Source organism: Eurosta solidaginis, chromosome 1 (genome assembly GCF_040869045.1).
Source record: "Eurosta solidaginis isolate ZX-2024a chromosome 1, ASM4086904v1, whole genome shotgun sequence".
NCBI classification, from domain to species: Eukaryota; Metazoa; Arthropoda; class Insecta; order Diptera; family Tephritidae; genus Eurosta; species Eurosta solidaginis.
In genome coordinates, this window is record NC_090319.1 from 282,027,130 (window position 1) to 282,047,780 (window position 20,651).

The 20,651-nt window shown below is 35.8% G+C and overlaps 1 protein-coding gene across 1 annotated transcript in view; it reads left to right on the top strand.

The window, feature by feature from the left end:
• The first annotated feature begins 10,503 nt into the window (after window positions 1-10,503).
• Window positions 10,504-20,651, top strand: part of LOC137243305 (lysosomal acid glucosylceramidase-like) — a 45,050-nt gene continuing 34,902 nt past the window's right edge. The window contains exons 1-2 of the mRNA XM_067770873.1: window positions 10,504-10,718; window positions 10,785-10,918. Of these exons, the coding sequence (XP_067626974.1) occupies window positions 10,661-10,718; window positions 10,785-10,918 (192 nt within the window). The 5' untranslated portion in view covers window positions 10,504-10,660. The remainder of the gene's footprint in view (window positions 10,719-10,784; window positions 10,919-20,651) is intronic.

The following is a 20,651-nucleotide window of genomic DNA, read 5'->3' on the forward strand; positions in this document are numbered from 1 at the left end:
TCTTTCTATCTGAACGATCGGTTGTATGGGAGATATATGTTATAGTGGTCCGATCCTACCGGATCCGACAAATGTCTAATATAATCCAAAAATACATCCTTGTGCCAAATTTCATTGAGATATCTCAAAATTTGTGGGACTAGTTTTCGTTCAAACAGACAGACGGACAGACGGACGGACGGACAGACGGACATGTTGATATCAACTCAGTTCGTCGCCCTGATCATTTCGGTATACTTAATGGTAAGTCTATCTTCTATATCTCTCAACGTTACAGACATCGGACCAAAGTTAATATACCATTTCATGTTCATGAAAGGTAAAATTAGCAAACTCGGAAGACGAACACGCCCACTTTAAAATTTTTTTTTTTTAATTAAAATTTTAACAAAAAATGTAATATCTTTACAGTATATAAGTAAATTATGTCAACGTTCAACTCCAGTAATGATAGGTGGAACCAAATACAAAAATAAAAGTAAATTTCAAAATGGGCGTGGCTCCGCCCTTTTTTATTTAATTTGTCTAGAATACTTTTAATGCCATAAGTCGAACAACAATTCGCCAATCCTTTTGAAATTTGGTAGGACTATAGATTCTATGACGATAACCGTTTTCTGTGAAAATGGGCGAAATCGGTTGAAGCCACGCCCAGTTTTTATACATAGTCCACCGCCTGTCCTTCCGCTTGGCCGTTAACATGATAACTTGAGCAAAAACCGATATATCTTTACTAAACTTAGTTCTCGTACTTATCTGAACTCACTTGGAATTGGTATAAAAAATGGCCAAAATCCGACTATGACCACGACCACTTTTTCGATATCGAAAATTACGAAAAATGAAAAATTGCCATAATTCTATACCAAATATGAAAAAAGATATGAAAAATTGTAATTGGATTGGTTTATTGACGCAAAATATAACTTTAGAAAAAACTTTGTAAAATGGGTGTGACACCTACCATATTAAGTAGAAGAAAAATAAAAAATTCCGCATGGCGAAATAAAAAGCCCTTGGAATCTTGGCAGGAATACTGTTCGTGGTAATACATATATAAATAAAATAGCGGTACCCGACATATGATATTCTGGTCCACATTTTGGTCGATATCTTGAAAACGCCTTCACATATACAACTAACGGCCACTCCCTTTTAAAACCCTCATTAATACCTTTAATTTGATACCCATATCGTACAAACACAATCTAGAGTCACCCCAGGTCCACCTTTATGGCGATATCTCGAAAAGGCGTCCACCTATAGAACCAAGTCCCTCTCTATTTTACAATACTCATTAACATCTTTCAATTTATACCCATATCGTACAAACACATTCTAGAGTCACCCCAGGTCCACCTTTATGGCGATATCTCGAAAAGGCGTCCACCTATAGAACCAAGGCCCACTCCCTTTTAAAATACTCATTAACACCTTTCAATTGATACCCATACCGTACAAACACATTCTAGAGTCACCCCAGGTCCACCTTTATGGCGATATCTCGAAAAGGCGTCCACCTATAGAACCAAAGCCCACTCCCTTTTAAAATACTCATTAACACCTTTCAATTGATACCCATATCGCACAAACACATTCTAGTCACCCCTGGTCCACCTCTATGGCGATCTCTCGAAAAGGCGTCCACCTATAGAACTAAGGCTCACTCCCTTTTAAAATACTCTTTAATACCTTCCATTTGAAACCCATGTCATACAAACACATTCCAGGGTTACCCTAGGTTCATTTTGCTAAATGGTAATTTTCCCTTATTTTGTCTCCAAAGCTCTCAGCTGAGTATGTAATGTTCGGTTACACCCGAACGTAGCCTTCCTTACTTATTTTTTATTTACTCTTAAGGCATGGTTTCCTCCAAAAGCGGTACCGCTATGTTACGACCGCTAAAGAGCGGCCGGTATACTCACCGTTTCTAGCGGCAACGTTTTGTTGGAAACTACGAACTGTTACGGCAGACGAGTTGCAAAAGTTAATTTTACATTTTTGCATGTCTTTTTTAGTTTTTTATAATTTTTCTTTTAATAAACTCGCAAGAAAAAAATTTCAATTCAAAAATGTTGTTTATTTTGTAAATCATTTGAAATATTTGATAAAATATTCACCGCTTTGGCAATAGCGTTGGGAAAAGCGGTGATGAACGAGTTTCTACCGTCATGACGGCAGGGTTGCTTTATGCCCGGGCGCTATATTATTACGTTACGGTGAACTTCACCATCTTCTTAGTTTCCACATAATTACTTTTACATTGCAATAGTTTTGACAACGTACTCTACCGCTATGTAACGGCCGCTATATAGCGGCACCGTTTTCAAGGAAACCAAGCCTTTAAAGATTGAGGGGTCTCAAGCTGCCCTTAGTCAAGTTGCAATACAGTGGTGGCCATGTCATATGCAACAAACAAGGCATTTACGCAAAATTGTATGTACTTTATCATCAAACTTTAAAGAATGTTGATTGAAAGTTAATTTATTTTAGTTTGGTATGTACACTTTTAATTTATATTTTTAAATTAAACAAAATAAATTCTGATATAAGAGAAACATTTAACCTTTATAACAAGTAAAAAAGGACGTGGACAAAAAAAATGCAACTTCTGGAAAGCTATTGTGAAAATAACCATAGACCATTAGTTAATCTATTTAATATGAAAGATCCTTCCTCGGAACTCTCTAGAATCAGATTAGATTTATCGGAATATAACTTTACAAATGAATACATTAAAGGAAAATTCAATGTTGTGGCTGATGCTCTTTCGCGTATAATTATAGACGAAATTAAATATTCTTTAACTGTTAAAACGCGATCACAAACTAAACAACAAGAATTACAAAACGAAAAAATAAGTTTAAATGATAGGAATTCTAACGATAATAAAGTACAAGTTTATGATAAATTTTCATAAGATTTTTCAAAAAAGACGCCGCGAGTAAAACCGGCTTTACAATATAACAAAAATAAGGAGATCCCCAATTTACAAATTTATGCGCATTTAAAACATAAAAAATATAATTTACTTAATCTCGTGACTGTTAACGAAATAACGAATTTAGATGAGCTACTTTCGAGGCTTGAAAAAGCAGCCGGCAATCACAATATTAAACAGTTAGAATGGCCAAAAAATGATATATTTTCCAATAATTTTTCAATTACGAATTTTAAGATCCGCGGAAATGAAATTTTAAAATCATTACAATTAATATTGACGGACCCTGTAGAAACAGGAACAAAACAACAGAAACAAAAACTTATGAGAATTTATTGCGAAGATCCACTGTTAGGCGGTTATTGCGGTACAAAAAGGTTATATGCCAAATTAAGAACTAAATATTACTGGAAGAACATGACACGTGATGTGGCGAAATATGTAAAACATTGCAACAAATGCCTTTTAAATAAAGTGAGACACAAAACAAAGGAAAATCTTGTTCTTACTCCAACACCCTGTAAACCATTTGACATGTTAATTGTCCATACAACAGGGCCACTTCCAGAATCAAACTATGGTAACAAGTTCGCTGTTACTATAATTTGTGACTTTTCTAAATACCTGGTAAGGGTAGCCGTACCAAATAAATCAGCAAAAACTATCGCATGTGCTATTTTTGAAAGCTTCGTATTAACATATGGTACAATGAAAGCCATTACATCCGATTTAGGAACAGAATACAAAAACCGATTATTCTCTGAATTAACAAAACTTTTAAAAATTAATCATGATTTCTCAACAACTTACCACCATTAAACGGTTGGTACTGTTGAAAGAAATCATAGAGTCTTTAACGAATATTTACGTGCATATGAAACGTATTCAGATTGGGATACATATTTGAAATACTTCACATCTTTACACAATACTACAAGTAGTTCGGGTTTTGATAATAAATTTACTCCTTTCGAATTAATATTTGGCAGAAAATCTACAATGCCACATGAATTGCGAAGGGAAAAATTTTACCCATTTTACAATGCCGAAAACTATGCTAAAGAGAATAAATTTAGAATGCAAGAAATTTAATAATTAAACAAGTAAGAAAGGCTAAGTTCGGGTGTAACCGAACATTGCATACTCAGCTGAGAGCTATGGAGACAAAATAAGGGAAAATCACCATGTAGGAAAATGAACCTAGGGTAACCCTGGAATGTGTTTCTATGACATGTGTATCAAATGGAAGGTATTAAAGAGTATTTTAAGAGGGAGTGGGCCATAGTTCTATTGGTGGAAGCCATTTAGGGATATCGCCATAAAGGTGGACCAGGGCTGACTCTAGACTTTGTTTGTACGATATGGGTATCAAATGAAAGGTGCTATTGAGTATTTTTAAAGGGAGCTTAGTTCTATAGGTGGACGCCTTTTCGAAATATCGCCATAAAGGTGGACCAGGGGTGACTCTAGAATTTGTATCAAATATATGGGTATCAAATGAAAGGTGTTAATGAGTATTTTAAAAGGGCGATATCGAAAAAGTGGGCGTGGTCAGAGTCGGATTTCGGCCATTTTTTACAACAATACAAAGTGAGTTCAGATAAGTACGTGAACTGAGTTTATTAAAGATATATCGATTTTTGCTCAAGTTATCGTGCTAACGGCCGATCGGAAGGACAGGCGGTGGACTTTGTATAAAAACTGGGCGTGTCTTCAACCGATTTCGCCCTTTTTCACAGAAAACAGTTACCGTCCTAGGATCTAAGCCCCTACCAAATTTCACAAGGATTGGTGCATTTTTGTTCGACTTATGGCATTTAAAGTATCCTAGACAAATTAAATGAAAAGGGCGGAGCCACGCCCATTTTGAAATTTTCTTTTATTTTTGGATTTTATTGCACCATATCATTACTGGAGTCAAATGTTGACATAATTTACTTATATACTGTAAAGATATTAAATTTTTTGTTAAAATCTGACTTAAAAAAACAAAACGAATTTTTTGGTAAAATTGTCGGGCGTTATTCCTTGTGGCTAGCATCTCAAGCCCCTATCTAGTTTAAAAGCTAAAAGTTAAGAGTGAAACATTAGGCTAACAGGGTCTTCAGAAAAGAAAACGCCAGTAATAACTCTTAAGTTTGGTGTTCAAAGTCAGGGCCGCAGGAAGCCGAGCCGGGCCCCTTGCTGCCAGCAAGGCTGGACTCCAAGGCCAATGTTCCAAGGCTTGTCAAACGATTTGGCTCATAGTAGAACATAAACAATTTTTTACGCGAGACAATACACTAAAGGATGCTCCCCTTCAGCCACACTGACTGGAAGTGTACAAAATATTGTAACGAATTTGCTGCAAATCCTCTTATTTGCAATCCTCTGCTAAGTTCGAATCACTAAACTCTTGAATAAATAACTCCAATATTGAATGATGGAAAAATGGCCTTTATTAAAGTACTTCACAATAACACTTATACTTTGCTACTCGCTGGCATAATAACCAAACTGATTAATAACTCAAATGAAACTCTACTATTGGCCGCCAGATCGCGTGCTTAAGCAAACTGATTGATAGCTCAACTCAAACTGAATTACAGCGCCTCTTCATCTGTTGCCTTTTATACCCTTTGGTTTCCTCGTTCGCATTTTTCCAGAATGTACTAGCATTGTCCATGAGCTCTCAAACTTCTCAGCTATAACTAAAATTGCACAATTTTATACATCTTTTAGGCGCTTCCAGAATCTACTAGTCCAGTAGCTCTCAAACTTCTCAGATATATGCATGTGCTTGCGCATTGACTCTCCGCTGCTCGTATTCGTACATGGTACATATGTGTAGACGCAATTATTTATTCGTTTATGTAGATACATAAAGATTGAATTATTGAGGTGAATGTTTGTAGTTTACAGTCTCTCGCGCGCACATAGGCGTATAAGTAAATGCATCTGTGTGTGACATCTCTCTGGGCTGCCTTATATATGTGTATACTTGATTTGATTATTAACGTAAATACTGCTTGGCATGGCCTTAGCATCGTCTTAGTGATGGGATAACTTAGTGGTGCTAATATCCGTGACACTGCCCTCCACCTATCTAAACGCCGCTAGCATCTCCAAATGAACCACCTTTCTATTTCGTGGTTTCCCAATGGTTTGTATGCGGTAGATGGAATTACTGATCTTCTTCACAACCTTGTACGGGCCTTCCCAAATACACCAAAATATGGCTGAAACACCTTTCCGCCGGTGAGGGTTGTTTAACAGTACCAAATTTCCCTCCAAGAACCCTTCCGAATTATTGTTCTCATTGTACCTGCGTTTGATCTTACTACTCATTATCCTTAGTCGTTCCCTCGCACTCTGTTTTTTGACCAATGAACTACTTCGCAGAGCTTGCGCTTGACGGATTGGCTTGACAGTATCGTTCCGCCGTTTCCCAACAGAAGTGCGCGATGGCTTGAAACCACCCTTGCATGCTTCCTGCAAAATTCTTGCAGTCGTTTTAGTGCGTCCATTAGGGTTTGTCAATGCCGATGTTTTTCTCGCAGGTACTTTTGATTTCGCTTTGTTTGGCCCATTTGTTTCATCAACCTTTACCTTTGACTTTCGTGGCCTTTGTCGACTTTTCTCCACCAGTACTCAATTACTGCTGAAACCTTTTTCCAAACTGAAGTTAATTGGCACATCCTGGTTCTTATAATGCATCACACTTTTCTGCATATCGATCTTGATGTGATGGTCAACCAAGAAGTCCACTCCCAATATGACTTCATCAAATATCCCCGCCGCAACGAATTTGTGTAAAACCATGACCTTCCCAATCAGTACTTCACATATCACTTCTCCCCGGACATGGTTATACTCGCCTGTGACCGTACGCAACCTTGCTCCAGGTAACGGTTTTACTCTCCTTTTGACTAATTCAGATCGAATCAAGGAATGAGATGCGCCCGTATCTACAGTCAGTACACGCTCCTTGCCATCGACATTCCCTCTGACGGTAAGACTGCTCGATTTTCTACGAATTTGCAACACAGATATCACAGGGCATTCAATAGCTGGATCTAGCTCTCGATCTCTACCTCTTACTCGCTCTTGCTCATCTCCTCGAGCTTTGCGTTTACGGCCACCCACATTGTTGGAATTATTAGGACCAAGATCGCAGTGACGTGCAATGTGACCGGACTTCCCGCATTTGAAGCATTTGATAACTTTTTCACTCTGCTTTTGCGATCCTTTCAGCGCCTCCAATATTGCGTCTACCCACTCTGGCCTTTCTACTTCCACACGGCGTGCTTTGAAAACTGGCTTACACAGAAGCGAAGCTGTTTCCTGAATCAGAGCTTGTGACACCGTTTCTGCGAATGTTGGCTTTGGGTTTGCGTATGTAGCCCGCTTCGTTTCCACATCTCGTATGCCATTTATGAAGCTCAGGATTTTTACCCTTTCAGTGTATTCCACGGGTGCGTCCGCATTCGCTAAATGTGCTAGCCTTTCAATATCCGACGCAAACTCTTGCAATGTTTCACCAGGCCTCTGGAAGCGGTTCAGCAACTCCATTTGGTATATCAGTCTCCTATGCTCAGTTCCGTATCGTCTCTCTAGAGCGCCCATCAATGCTTCATAACAGTTCCGTTCGCCCTCTGGAATGGTTTGTAAAATCTCAGCTGCAGGCCCTTTCAACGCCATGAACAGTGCAGCAACTTTATCTTCCGCATTCCAGTTGTTCACTGCTGCGGTCTTCTCAAACTGTACTGAAAAGGAACAGAACCGTCAAAGGATGGTGTCTTTACCTTTGGATTACTCGCTGAAACAGCTGGGCGATTTAGTTGTAACTGCTCCATACGACCTTTTAAATCATCTACTTCTGCCTGAAATTGAGCCATTTTTGCATCCTGCGCTTCCAGTTTTGATGATACCTGTTCCAAAATTTCTGCCGACATTTCAGATATACGTGCCTCTTGCGCTTCCAATTGAGATGCCATATATGTCGTTTGGTCTTCCAGTTGAGATGACACTTGCGACGTCATTTCTGAAATACGTGCCTCCTGTGATTCAAGTTGGGATGCCATATATGTCTTCTGTGACTCCAGTTGGGATGTTATATTTGTCTTTTGTTCTTCCAGTTGGGATGTTATATTTGTCTTTTGTTCTTCCAATTGTGATGACATGTTGGTGGATATTTGTGATGACATTTCGGACATTTGTGCCGATATTGCAGCCAATATCATGTTCAAGTCTGTGTTTGTAACTGTCTGCGATGTTTCGTTTTTCTCTTCAATTTTTGTTGTTGTTTCGTCCCCATCAGGATAAAAGACAAACTCGTCCACATCAATTCCTTGCGACTCCATTACCTCTCTTAGCCGTGCTTGCAGTTCGAGTTTAACGCCGCTTGTATTTAACCCACGGTTCTCCAACTCCTTTTTCAGTTGCTGGATCTTCAATTCACTGAACTTTGCCATGTCCTTGTTGTCTGCTGGAATTTATTCAACAATCCCACTTCTGACACCAATTGTAACGAATTTGCTGCAAATCCTCTTATTTGCAATCCTCTGCTAAGTTCGAATCACTAAACTGTTGAATAAATAACTCCAATATTGAATGATGGAAAAATGGCCTTTATTAAAGTACTTCACAATAACACTTATACTTTGCTACTCGCTGGCTTAATAACCAAACTGATTAATAACTCAAATGAAACTCTACTATTGGCCGCCAGATCGCGTGCTTAAGCAAACTGATTGATAGCTCAACTCAAACTGAATTACAGCGCCTCTTCATCTGTTGCCTTTTATACCCTTTGGTTTCCTCGTTCGCATTTTTCCAGAATGTACTAGCATTGTCCATGAGCTCTCAAACTTCTCAGCTATAACTAAAATTGCACAATTTTATACATCTTTTAGGCGCTTCCAGAATCTACTAGTCCAGTAGCTCTCAAACTTCTCAGATATATGCATGTGTTTGCGCATTGACTCTCCGTTGCTCGTATTCGTACATGGTACATATGTGTAGACGCAATTATTTATTCGTTTATGTAGATACATAAAGATTGAATTATTGATGTGAATGTTTGTAGTTTACAGTCTCTCGCGCGCACATAGGCGTGTAAGTAAATGCATCTGTGTGTGACATCTCTCTGGGCTGCCTTATATATGTGTATACTTGATTTGATTATTAACGTAAATACTGCTTGGCATGGCCTTAGCATCGCCTTAGTGATGGGATAACTTAGTGATGCTAATATCCGTGACAATATTCTTAATGTCATGCAGATGTTAGGAAATAATACTTCCATCTTCAAGTCATGAAATTTGTTCAGAAGTTGAAATGGTGGCAGCGAATCACATCCCAAATTTGCTAAGTGGATGGCTTTGAGATGAATGATTTCATCTTTTATATCCGAAGAAATATCGATGCCATATATCGCGCATTTAATCGCAATGTCATTTACGGTTTCGAAACGTCTTGTCATGTTACCAATCAAGCAGTCTAAAAGAACGTAAACACTTGCTGTTTGAATTGAGTTTCAGAATCACACGTAGGTGATTCGCCAGTTAATTCATCGAACTGGCGCTTTCTTATCTTCCTTCTTTCCCTGCGAAGGTATTCACAACTCATATACTCCCTGCCAGAAACTTACATTCTTGAAGTATGATCGACCATTGATCCCTGAATGTGAGTTGCGAAAGGTTTCACACTATCCACACGAGCAGACCATCGTTTTTGTGACATGCTGTGCAAGGAGCAATTAGTTTTTTACTTGAGAATTTACCATCTCTGAGGGTTTGCGCTAAAGATATTATACAATTTCTGCATAATACCGAAAAATGTGATGAGTTCTGCACATTAAAAAATTTACCAATAATTCCACGACTGAAAAAAGAAATACCAAGCTTGCAACAATTAACGCGAAACTGACCTAAGTAAGCTTATCCGCGGCATACTCATATGTTTGCAGAAATTTGCCCTTCGCAAAACAAGTCAACTGTACTAATTTCTTCAAATTAACGCTCTAGTTTATTATCAGCCAGAATTTACAGATGTCGCTGGCTTTTACAAAAATGAAAAAGCAATACGACCAAACCGATAGGGGCATAGTTATAGTCGAAATAAAATGTGATTTTAAGTTAGTTGAAGCATTTTTGACAGATAGCGCTTATAAAATTGTGTCAAAAATGTTTATCTAACCTAAAATCACATTTTATTTCGACTATAACTATGCCCCATAGTATTTGATTGGCTGCTTATGATTTTAGTTTAGTGATTTTCAATTTTAAAAGAATTTTTTATATGTATCTATGAAATCCTAGATAGAGTACTGTAAATACTGCTTTGCCTTGCCGGGCCGCCAAAAACCTTCCGGGCCCAGGCCAATTGCCCTGGCTGTGGCCTCCCCCTCTCCGCGGCCCTGCTCAAAGTAACCGTTGTTTGCTTGATTGAAATGAGTTGAGTAGAGCGTAAATTCAAAAGCGAAGAAAGTAATTAAAACAAAAGCGAAAATTAGCAAACCGATCGGTTGATAAGTCACAAACCTACATAGAAACATGTGAGGCTTACTATGGGGCCAGTTTGTAATGAATCGCAAGTGAGTGTGGGTCGTTAAATTATTACGGTGTCGTTTTCGGTATTTATTTCGCTTGTATACATTATAAGTTTGCATAACAGCTTGTGAGAACTTTTAAATTATTGTTTAAAATTTATAAAAGCGATAAGTAAAAAAAACGAGGCATGATTACTAAAATAATTCGCACATCGACGTTTGGCCTTCTGTGCTTCATATTTAGTGGTAAGAAAATAAAAAAAGGAAAAATTCAAAAACAAAAAATTTATTCATCGAAAACATCTCTTCCAGCCTATGCGAACACTGATTGCATACCGCGAGAAACAAAATATGGTTTGGTTTGTGTTTGTACGTCATCATACTGTGATTATTTGGAGAATCCGCAGCCGATATCAGATAATGTTGTGGTAATCACTTCAAGCAAGGTATATAATAAAAACGGGTTTTACATTGTATGAATGGATTTCAGCATATCAAACTTAACGAAATCAAAAGATAACGGAAATGGCATCTTAATAGCAGTGATGTAAACTACATAAAGATTTGTTTGTTTTCTTACTTTGCTACGAAAATTTCTATCAAAACAATGCACCGACTGTAATACAAATACCTTCCAAACAATTGTGCGACTACTCTCTAAAACAAGCTTAAAACAATTCCTTAAGGGTACATAATTAGATAGGACTCTCATGACACTCTTAATACCTGTAAAAAATATCGGGAGGGGTATGAAAAGATGATCACGAAAAACTGAAAAGTGACTCCGATCGCTGCGAAACCGAGGTGGGATCTATAGTATTTCTTGCGCAGAACATCTTTTTGCATTGATGACGCTCGGACGCGCTTATAAAAAATTACCCTGGGTTGGTGCAACACCGGTTTGGAGACCAAAATCATATCCGCGCAAAACACTTCTATTCAAAATTTTTTTTTGGGCTAAATCATCAAAATTATAACAACCATATGAAACTATTAAATTTATTTTGCAAATATCTCTTGGCAGACGTAAAATTTTCAACGTCCGTTATAGTATTTGCGATCATTTGTCCAAAATGCGTCTCTTGATACCCCTCTCGATATTTTTGGACCTGCATTAACGGTGTCTTGCTTTCTTATAGAATTGCTGTATTAGGTACCCAATACAATTGGGCTATTAGTCTTAGATTAGAATCAATAAACACCTCACATAGACTGAATGTGTCCATAGTGTTGCTATAATTGGTTTGAAAACCAAAAGCAAAAATCTCAGTTAGGTACCAGGACTGTTGTTTTAAAATAGCTTGGGTTAGGTTGAACGGGCTAGGTCGCGAGGACCTCACATAGTTTGAATGAGTCTATTTTGGTACAAGAAGTGCGCTCAAAGACCAAACTGAAAAACTATATCAGAAACCAGGACATATATAATAAAATAACTCCGTCCTCTAGGCATCTAACAGAAGCTCTGCTATAGATATCTGATAGCTGTACCACTAGAGGTGCTTGACACATGATCTTCGACAATTTGCAGCCCCGCGTTTGTTTCCACGCCTTTCCTGCTTGGTAAATCATGTGCCCCTCTCTTCTACTCTTCTACTCTCGGCTACTACATCCGCATGAAAAACACTACAGCGATCAGACAACTTTTAGGATTTGTTTATTTCCGGATCTGCGCAGTATAGCGCATGACCTACTACTGCCATTACTTTGGAACCATCCGTTTACATATGCATAGTCCGCCTACAATTTGAACGCCCTTAGTCCAACCTCAGGGGTAGTTTTCTAAGCTCCCGTTACGCTGAGATCATTGATAGCCTACGTACCTAGTCTAATTTTTTGAGGTACTTTCTTTTTTGAGTGGCCGTCCAGCAAACAAGGACTCCATAGTATAGGACGGGCTTTAAAATCGCTGTAAATATCCAATGATAGAGAGAGATAGAATGATATAAACCACTGAAAATAACTCCAACCTCTTGACAGGTATTAGACGTTTTGTGGGACCCTTCTTAATTTCCGCCTCGGGATCTGGCAATTTTGCCGCCTCTAGCAGCTAGAGCATTGTCCTCGAAAGCGTAGGACACGAATTCCGAACATACTCAATCAATTATATATGCTGTAGTTGACGAGGCCTTATTTATAGAATATGATGCATGAAGTCAGTGCAAATTAAAACAAGTTCATCGGGAGTTCTAAAGTCGATTAATTGCACGTAATACACTCAAAAAATTCCAAAATATATTCCTGAAAACGAGGAAAAAATCAGATCGATTTTGAGCCATAGAAACGCTTCCCTTAATCCAGACAAATTTCTTTCTTTAAAACCAAGAATTTTTTTCGTTGGTTGGAACAATTTTCTTAAAAATGGATAAAATTATAAACAAAAATTTTTAAATTTAATTATGTTACTGGGACGGCCGTGGAATTCCAGTCGAGGTTCGCAACTTTACAGTACTCGACTGAGCTAACTCGTACATGTAAATATTGTGAGAAATATTCAATTGAATTGATTGAAAAGAAAAATGAAGAAAAATGTCCCCTAATTAAAATCTTTATAGGACATGCTCCGAAAATAGGGACCAGTTTATGCCATACAAAAGGGTCTAAAGTTTTATTAGTCGCAAAATCCCCTACGAGGCATGAGGCATTTTTTTGCAGAATTGGTACTAGGAATGCCAATTTTTCCCCTTTTTATAACCCCGACCTTTTCGGGATCTCTGCATTACAATCCTTGGATCAGTTATATATTCATTACTTTGCAACAGCTTAAATTTAAAAAGGTTATTGATTCACATGTTGAAAAATAAATAATAAACAAAAAATTTGAGCTCTTTATTTAAAAATAAAATTCTTTCTTTAATAACTAAAAATAATAGAGCTACTTAAATTTGTACATATTTGATTAAGCTGCCACGCTTTGCGCATATTTGGTAAAGGAATATGTGTGTGCACATAAAGTACATATTTCAAAAAAATTCTCTCCAAAACAAGCAGAAAAAGTATTTAATACAAATTCATAAAAAAGTTTTAATTTGTTCTTGCTTGTATTTTTATAGAACGGACTTCGTACAGAGCATTTTTTCTTGAACAAACGCACGTCTGCGTTATTTTTTATTTACACCTAAAGATTGAGGGGTCTCAAGCTGCCCGTGGTCAAGTTGCAATACATCTGGAAGAGTTACAACTTTAGTGTCCTAGAAAATATTGTCCCTTGTGCAATGCCCGCAAACTACCTCAACTCTCCTCGACTGCTTCCAAATTTTTTTTCCTCAGAAATAAAAATTCCGAGTAAGTGTTCAGCAACATGTTGCAGCAACACGTTGAAAATTCCTGATCCACGTAATGGAAGGAGAAATGGGGGAACCGTTTGAATGAAATGCTACTAATTTAATAACGAACAATACTCTTCGGGAACCCAACTTAAACCTTTAATGATTCTGCACATAAAACTAAAGGACACTTTTTGACCAGCTCAAAATTTAAAGTATACGGACTATAAGTTTGTTCAGAAAAATTTATCTGTAAAATGCCACCTTGCAGAATTCTTAGGGGATTTTCAAGTATATACTGACATGGCCCTTTGAATTTTATTATTATATTAATGTGCAAACCAAAATTTGATGTGTGGACTGATATTCAGACTCTTGATAAAAGTATGAAATTTTTTTTTAAATGGGCGTGGCACCGCCCACTTGTGATGAAATCAATTTTACAAATATTATTAATCATAAATCAAGAACCGTTAATCCTATCATAACAAAAGTCGACAGAGAGGTTGCCTCTTTCTATAAGGAATGCTTCGAAATCTGATAAGGATCACGCCCACTTTTATATAAAAGAATTTTAAAAGGGTCGTCGACGAATGAAATAAGCTATATCTTTGCAAAAAAGAGCTTTATATAAATTATATTTATTTTCCCAAGAGAAATTTCAAACAAGAAAAAGGAAAAAATTCAAATTCATGAATATGGGCGTGGCACCGCCCCTTTTACAAATAAGCAGTTTTTATGTTTCGGGAGCAGTAACTCCAAGAAAAATTAACATATCGTAAAAAAATTGGGAATACATACCTACTTTCTTAATATGTACCAGGAAATATTTCTAGTAAAAACGGACGGTATCGGTTAAGGACCACGCCCACTTTTATATAAAAGATATTTAAAAGGGTCGTAGACTAGAATAATAAGTTATATCTTAGCGAAAAATAGTTTTCTATCAATGATATTTCACTTACCAAGTTTTATTGTAAGAGGAGACATTTTTTTTTGAATGGGCGGTGCCACGCCTCTATTTCGATCATGCATTACACAACATTTCTAGAGGCTCAAAACAAAAATAAAGATAAATCCCTCGTCAAAAAATTCGATACACATGTAAGTGCATATATATAAATATGCAAAATAAACAACAGCGTAAATCCAACTTACACCCGAACTAAGACTCCCTTACTTTTTTTGGAATAGTTTGTGTTTAAAATATGCCTCAGAAGGATTAGAAAAATAACTAATCGGAAATGAACTAGTGTACAATTGTAATTCACGCTGAGTATATAATGTTCGGTTACACCGGAACATAGACACCCATACTTGTTTTTCCTCTGTTATGGGGGTACAATTTTCTTAAAAATGGAGAAAATTTTATTAAAAAAAATTTAAAAACTAAGTTGTGTAATGTTACGGCGGTTGATTTCTAGTCGAGTTCCGCAACTTTACATTCGGGTACTCTTTTTCACTAAGCTAACTCCTACACGTAAATATTTTCAGAAATATATAATCAAGTATTCTTGATTGAATAAAAAAAAAAAAATGAAATGAAAAATTGTTCTTCGAATTAATGAAAATTTGTATAAAAAGAAAGAAACTGAAATTTTCCTCAAATAAAAAAAATTTTTTTTTTGGGAAATATTTTTCCTCCCTTAAGTGAATGTTTTTTTTCTGAGTGTACCCATTCGATTAGAAAAACTGTAAAATAAAAATCTTTAGAGGACATGCTCCGAAAATAGGGATCAGTTTAGGCCATACAATAAAATCTTAAGTTGTATTGGTCGCAAAATCCCCTACGAAGCATCCAGCATTTTCTTGCTGAATTGGTACTAGGGATGACAACATTATCCCTTTTTATAACCCCGACTTTTTCGGGATCTATGCATGCGATCCTGGAATAAGTTCCGGGAATTAGATATTCGTTATTTTGAAACAGCTTAACTTGAAAAAGGTTATTGATTCACCTGTTGGAAAATAAATAATAAACAAAATGCTTAAAAAATATGAGCATGTCTCGCTAATTAAATACAGAAAATGCTTTTAATATTTCATTTAAAAATAGAATTATTTGTTTAATAACCAAACGAAATTATACAGCTACACAAATTTCTAAATATTTATTTAGCTATCGCTCTGTTTGTGCATATTTGATAAAAGAATACCTATAAGGTCAAAAACGCTAACAAAACGTTTGAAAACAAATTCATAAAAAACAATTATAACTTATTTTTGCATTATAACCCAGCCCAGCCCGTCTGTGTTATTTTTTATTTACTCTTAAAGATTGAGGGGTCTCAAGCAGCCCTTAGTCAAGTTGCAATACAGTGGTGGCCATGTCATATGCAACAAACAAGGTATTTACGAAAAATTGTATGTACTTTATCATCAAACTTTAAAGAATGCTGATTGAAAGTTAATTTATTATTATTAGTTTGGTATGTACCCTTTTAATTTATATTTTTAAATTAAAAAAAATAAATTCTGATATAAGAGAAACATTTAACCTTTATAACAAGTAAAAAAGGACGTGGACAAAAAAATGCAACTTCTGGAAAGCTATTGTGAAAAATACCAAGACCATTAGTTTATCTATTTGATATGAAAGATCCTTCCTCGAAACTCTCTAGAATCAGATTAGATTTATCGGAATATAACTTTACAATTGAATACATTAAAGGAAAGTCCAATGTTGTGGCTAATGCTCTTTCGCGTATAACTTACTTACTTACTTAATTGGCGCTTAACCGTCTAAACGGTTATGAACGTCCAACAAGGCGCGCCAGTCGCTCCTTCGCTCCGCCAACCGGCGCCAATTGGTCACACCAAGGGAGTTTAAATCGTTTTCCACCTGGTCCTTCCAACGGAGTGGGGGCCACCCTCTACCTCTGCTTCCATAGGCGGGTTCCGATAGAAACACTTTCTTGGCCGGAGCATCATCTTTCATTCGCATAACATGGCCTAGCCAGCGCAGCCGCTGCGTTTTAATTCGCTGGACTATGTTGATGTCTGCGTATAGCTCGTACAGCTCATCATTAAATCTTCTTCGGTACTCGCCATCGCCAACGCGTAGAGGTCCATAAATCTTTCGAAGAACTTTTCTCTCGAACGCTCCCAAAGCCGCTTCATCTGCTGTTGTCATGGTCCATGCTTCTGTCCCATATAGCAGGACGGGTACGATAAGTGACTTGTAGAGTATGATTTTCGTTCGCCGAGAGAGGACTTTACTTTTCAATTGCCTAAATATTCGACAAAACACGTTTTAGCCGTTAAAACGCGATCACAAACTAAACAACAAGAATTACAAAACGAAAAAATAATTTTAAATGATAGGAATTCTAGCGATAATAAAGTACAAGTTTATGATAAATTTTCATAAGATTTTTCAAAAAAGACACCGCGAGTAAAACCGACTATACAATATAATAAAAATAAGGAGATCCCCAATTTACAAATTTATGCGCATTTAAAACATAAAAAATATAATTTACTTAATCTCGTAACTGTTAACGAAATAACGAATTTAGATGAGTTACTTTCGAGGCTTGAAAAAGCAGCCGGCAATCACAATATTAAACAGTTAGAATGGCCAAAAAATGATATATTTTCCAATAATTTTTCAATTACGAATTTTAAGATCCGCGGAAATGAAATTTTAAAATCATTACAAATAATATTGACGGACCCTGTAGAAATAGGAACAAAACAACAGAAACAAAAACTTGTGAGAATTTATCGCGAAGATCCACTGTTAGGCGGTCATTGCGGTACAAAAAGGTTATATGCCAAATTAAGAACTAAATATTACTGGAAGAACATGACACGTGATGTGGAGAAATAAAAAAAAAAAAATCAAAAGAAAATCTTGTTCTTACTCCAACAACCTGTAAACCATTTGACATGCTAATTGTCCATACAACAGGGCCACTTCCAGAATCAAACTATGGTAACAAGTTCGCTGTTACTATAATTTGTGACTTTTCTAAATACCTGGTAAGGGTAGCCGTACCAAATAAATCAGCAAAAACTATCGCATGTGCTATTTTTGAAAGCTTCGTATTAACATATGGTACAATGAAAGCCATTACATCCGATTTAGGAACAGAATACAAAAACCGATTATTCTCTGAATTAACAAAACTTTTAAAAATTAATCATGATTTCTCAACAACTTACCACCATTAAACGGTTGGTACTGTTGAAAGAAATCATAGAGTCTTTAACGAATATTTACGTGCATATCTTAATGAAACGTATTCAGATTGGGATACATATTTGAAATACTTCACATTTTTACACAATACTACAAGTAGTTCGGGTTTTGATAATAAATTTACTCCTTTCTAATTAATATTTGGCAGAAAATCCACAATGCCACATGAATTGAAAAAGGAAAAATGTTATCTATTTTACAATGCCGAAAACTATGCTAAAGAGAATAAATTTAAAATGCAATAAAATGCAAGAAATTTAATAATTAAAAAAAAATACAAAGCAAAGATTTGTATGATAAAACCGCTCGCCCGTTAATCATTAAAATAGGCGATGAAGTTCTTTTACAAAAGGAACCACGCCACAAACATGACAATATGTATGTATTTAAACTTAATGAACCTAACATAACAATTTTTGTTAAAGTAACAAAAGACGAAAAAACTGTACACAAAAATAGAATAAATAAAATTAATTAATAACTATTCTCAAAAGAAAGTTTATGTAACAATAAAAATGTAAAATTGCTCCGAATGAACGAATGTCAAAAAGGAAGGTACACCCTAATATATTCGTTCATTCCAATCAATTAATAGAATGCAAAAGAAGAATGCCAATTTTTCCCCTTTTTATAACCCCGACCTTTTCGGGATCTCTGTATTACAATCCTTGGATCAGCTAGATATTCATTATTTTGCAACAGCTTTAATTTAAAAAAGTTATTGATTCACATGTTGACAAATAAATAATAAACAAAAAAATTTGAGCTCTTTATTTAAAAATATTTAAATAACTAAATAACTATTTAATAACTAAAGAGAATAGAGCTACATAAATTTGTAGATATTTGATTAAGCTGTCACGCTTTGCGCATATTTGATAAAGGAATATATGTTTGCACATAAAGTACATATTTCAAAACAAATTCGCTTCAAAACAAGCAAAAACAGTATTTAATACAAATCCATAAAAAAGTTTTATTTTCCCTTCCTGTACGCACTTCGTACAGAGCATTTTTTCTTTAACAAACGCACGTCTGCGTTATTTTTTATTTACACCTAAAGATTGAGGGGTCTCAAGCTGCCCTTGTCAAATTGCAATACATTTCGAAGTGTTACAACTTTAGTGTCCTAGAAAATATTGTTCCTTGTACAATGCCTGCAAACTACTTCAACTCTTCTCTATTCCTTCCAATTTTTTTCCTGAGAAATAAAAATGCCTAGTAAGTGTTCAGCAGCATGTTGCAGCAACACATTCAAAATTGCTTATCCACGTAGTGGAAGGAGAAATAGCGTAAGCGTTTGAATGAAATGCAACTAATTTAATAACGAACAATACTTTTCGGGATCCCAACTTAAACGTTACAGTATTCTGCACATAAAGCTAAAGGACACCTTGTGTCCATTTCAAAATTTAAAGTAAACTGACTATAAGTTTGTTCAGAACAATTTATCTGTGAAATGCCACCTTTCAGAATTCATAGGGCAGGGGTCGTCACTCAATAAGCGCTTTCACTCAATTGTCTTTGTAAAACGCTCAGGCAAGCGCACCACATATCCCCGCGCGCACGCATTCTATCCCCTCGCCGAGAACCGAATGTATTCTGCTGTGCCCATTAGGAACTAAACTGCTATAATTTCATGTAAAATGACTTTTGAAGTGATATTTTTGGGTATATTTTTGGTTCACCTGTACGAAAACAATGAAGATTTGTTTGATTTATTTAATAATTCAATTTTAAATTAAATTAAATTTTAATTGAACGCATGCTGAAGTATTTTTCAATGCATTCAAGAAAACAATGCGATACGTTAATTTTAAAAGCTACCAACTGGTTTGTGTACGTGCCAGCGCCATTTCTACTCGTTGATTGGTTTTCGCTATTTTTTTAGAAAACAAAATGAAGAATATACATGCACTGACAAAAATTTATTTCGTCTCACTTGAACTTAAAAGTTTAATATGGAATAAACATATTAGTGAAAAGTTTGAAGTAAGAAGATAATTTAAGATTATCACTCATTTATCTAATAGAATATAATAAATAATAGCCGTGTTTTTTTTTAACTTTTTTTTTAGCTTGACTCTGTGTAGCGAACAGAATTTTGTAATCGAAATTTAGGTAACTTCCCGATAAGCTAAAAGCTTGAAACTTGGAAAATAGTTCAAAACCCGATGACAATGCAATAATAAGAAAAAAAATTCCGATAGGTGGCGCATGGATCGAAATATTTCAAAAAATCGTATTTGTGCTCCGATTAGGCTTATATTTGGAACACGTATTACATACGGGAATAGAAATCGCTTTGTGAAAAAACGCCCGCTAGGTGGCGCATGGATCGAAATATTTCAAAAAATCGCATTTGTGCTCCGATTAGGCTAATATTTCGAACACATATTACATGCATGAATAAAAAGCGATATATGGAAAAAAATCACCGCTAGGTGGCGCAAGGATCGAGATATTAAAAAAATCTTATTTTATGAATTTTTACAGAGCTATTGTTAAAGTTTTTTAGTCAAAATTCAACAAGACTATGTCTGTATTAAAGGAAAAATTGCCTTCTATTTTTTGGTCCATTTATATGAAGGTAGTCCTTAAAATTTTCTTATCATCTTTTTATTTTCAATTTTTTATACTGTCTACAAAAAGGCAATTCCAACTTTGAATAGTAATTTAAGTGATTCCTAAGTGAAAATTCTTATCTTTATT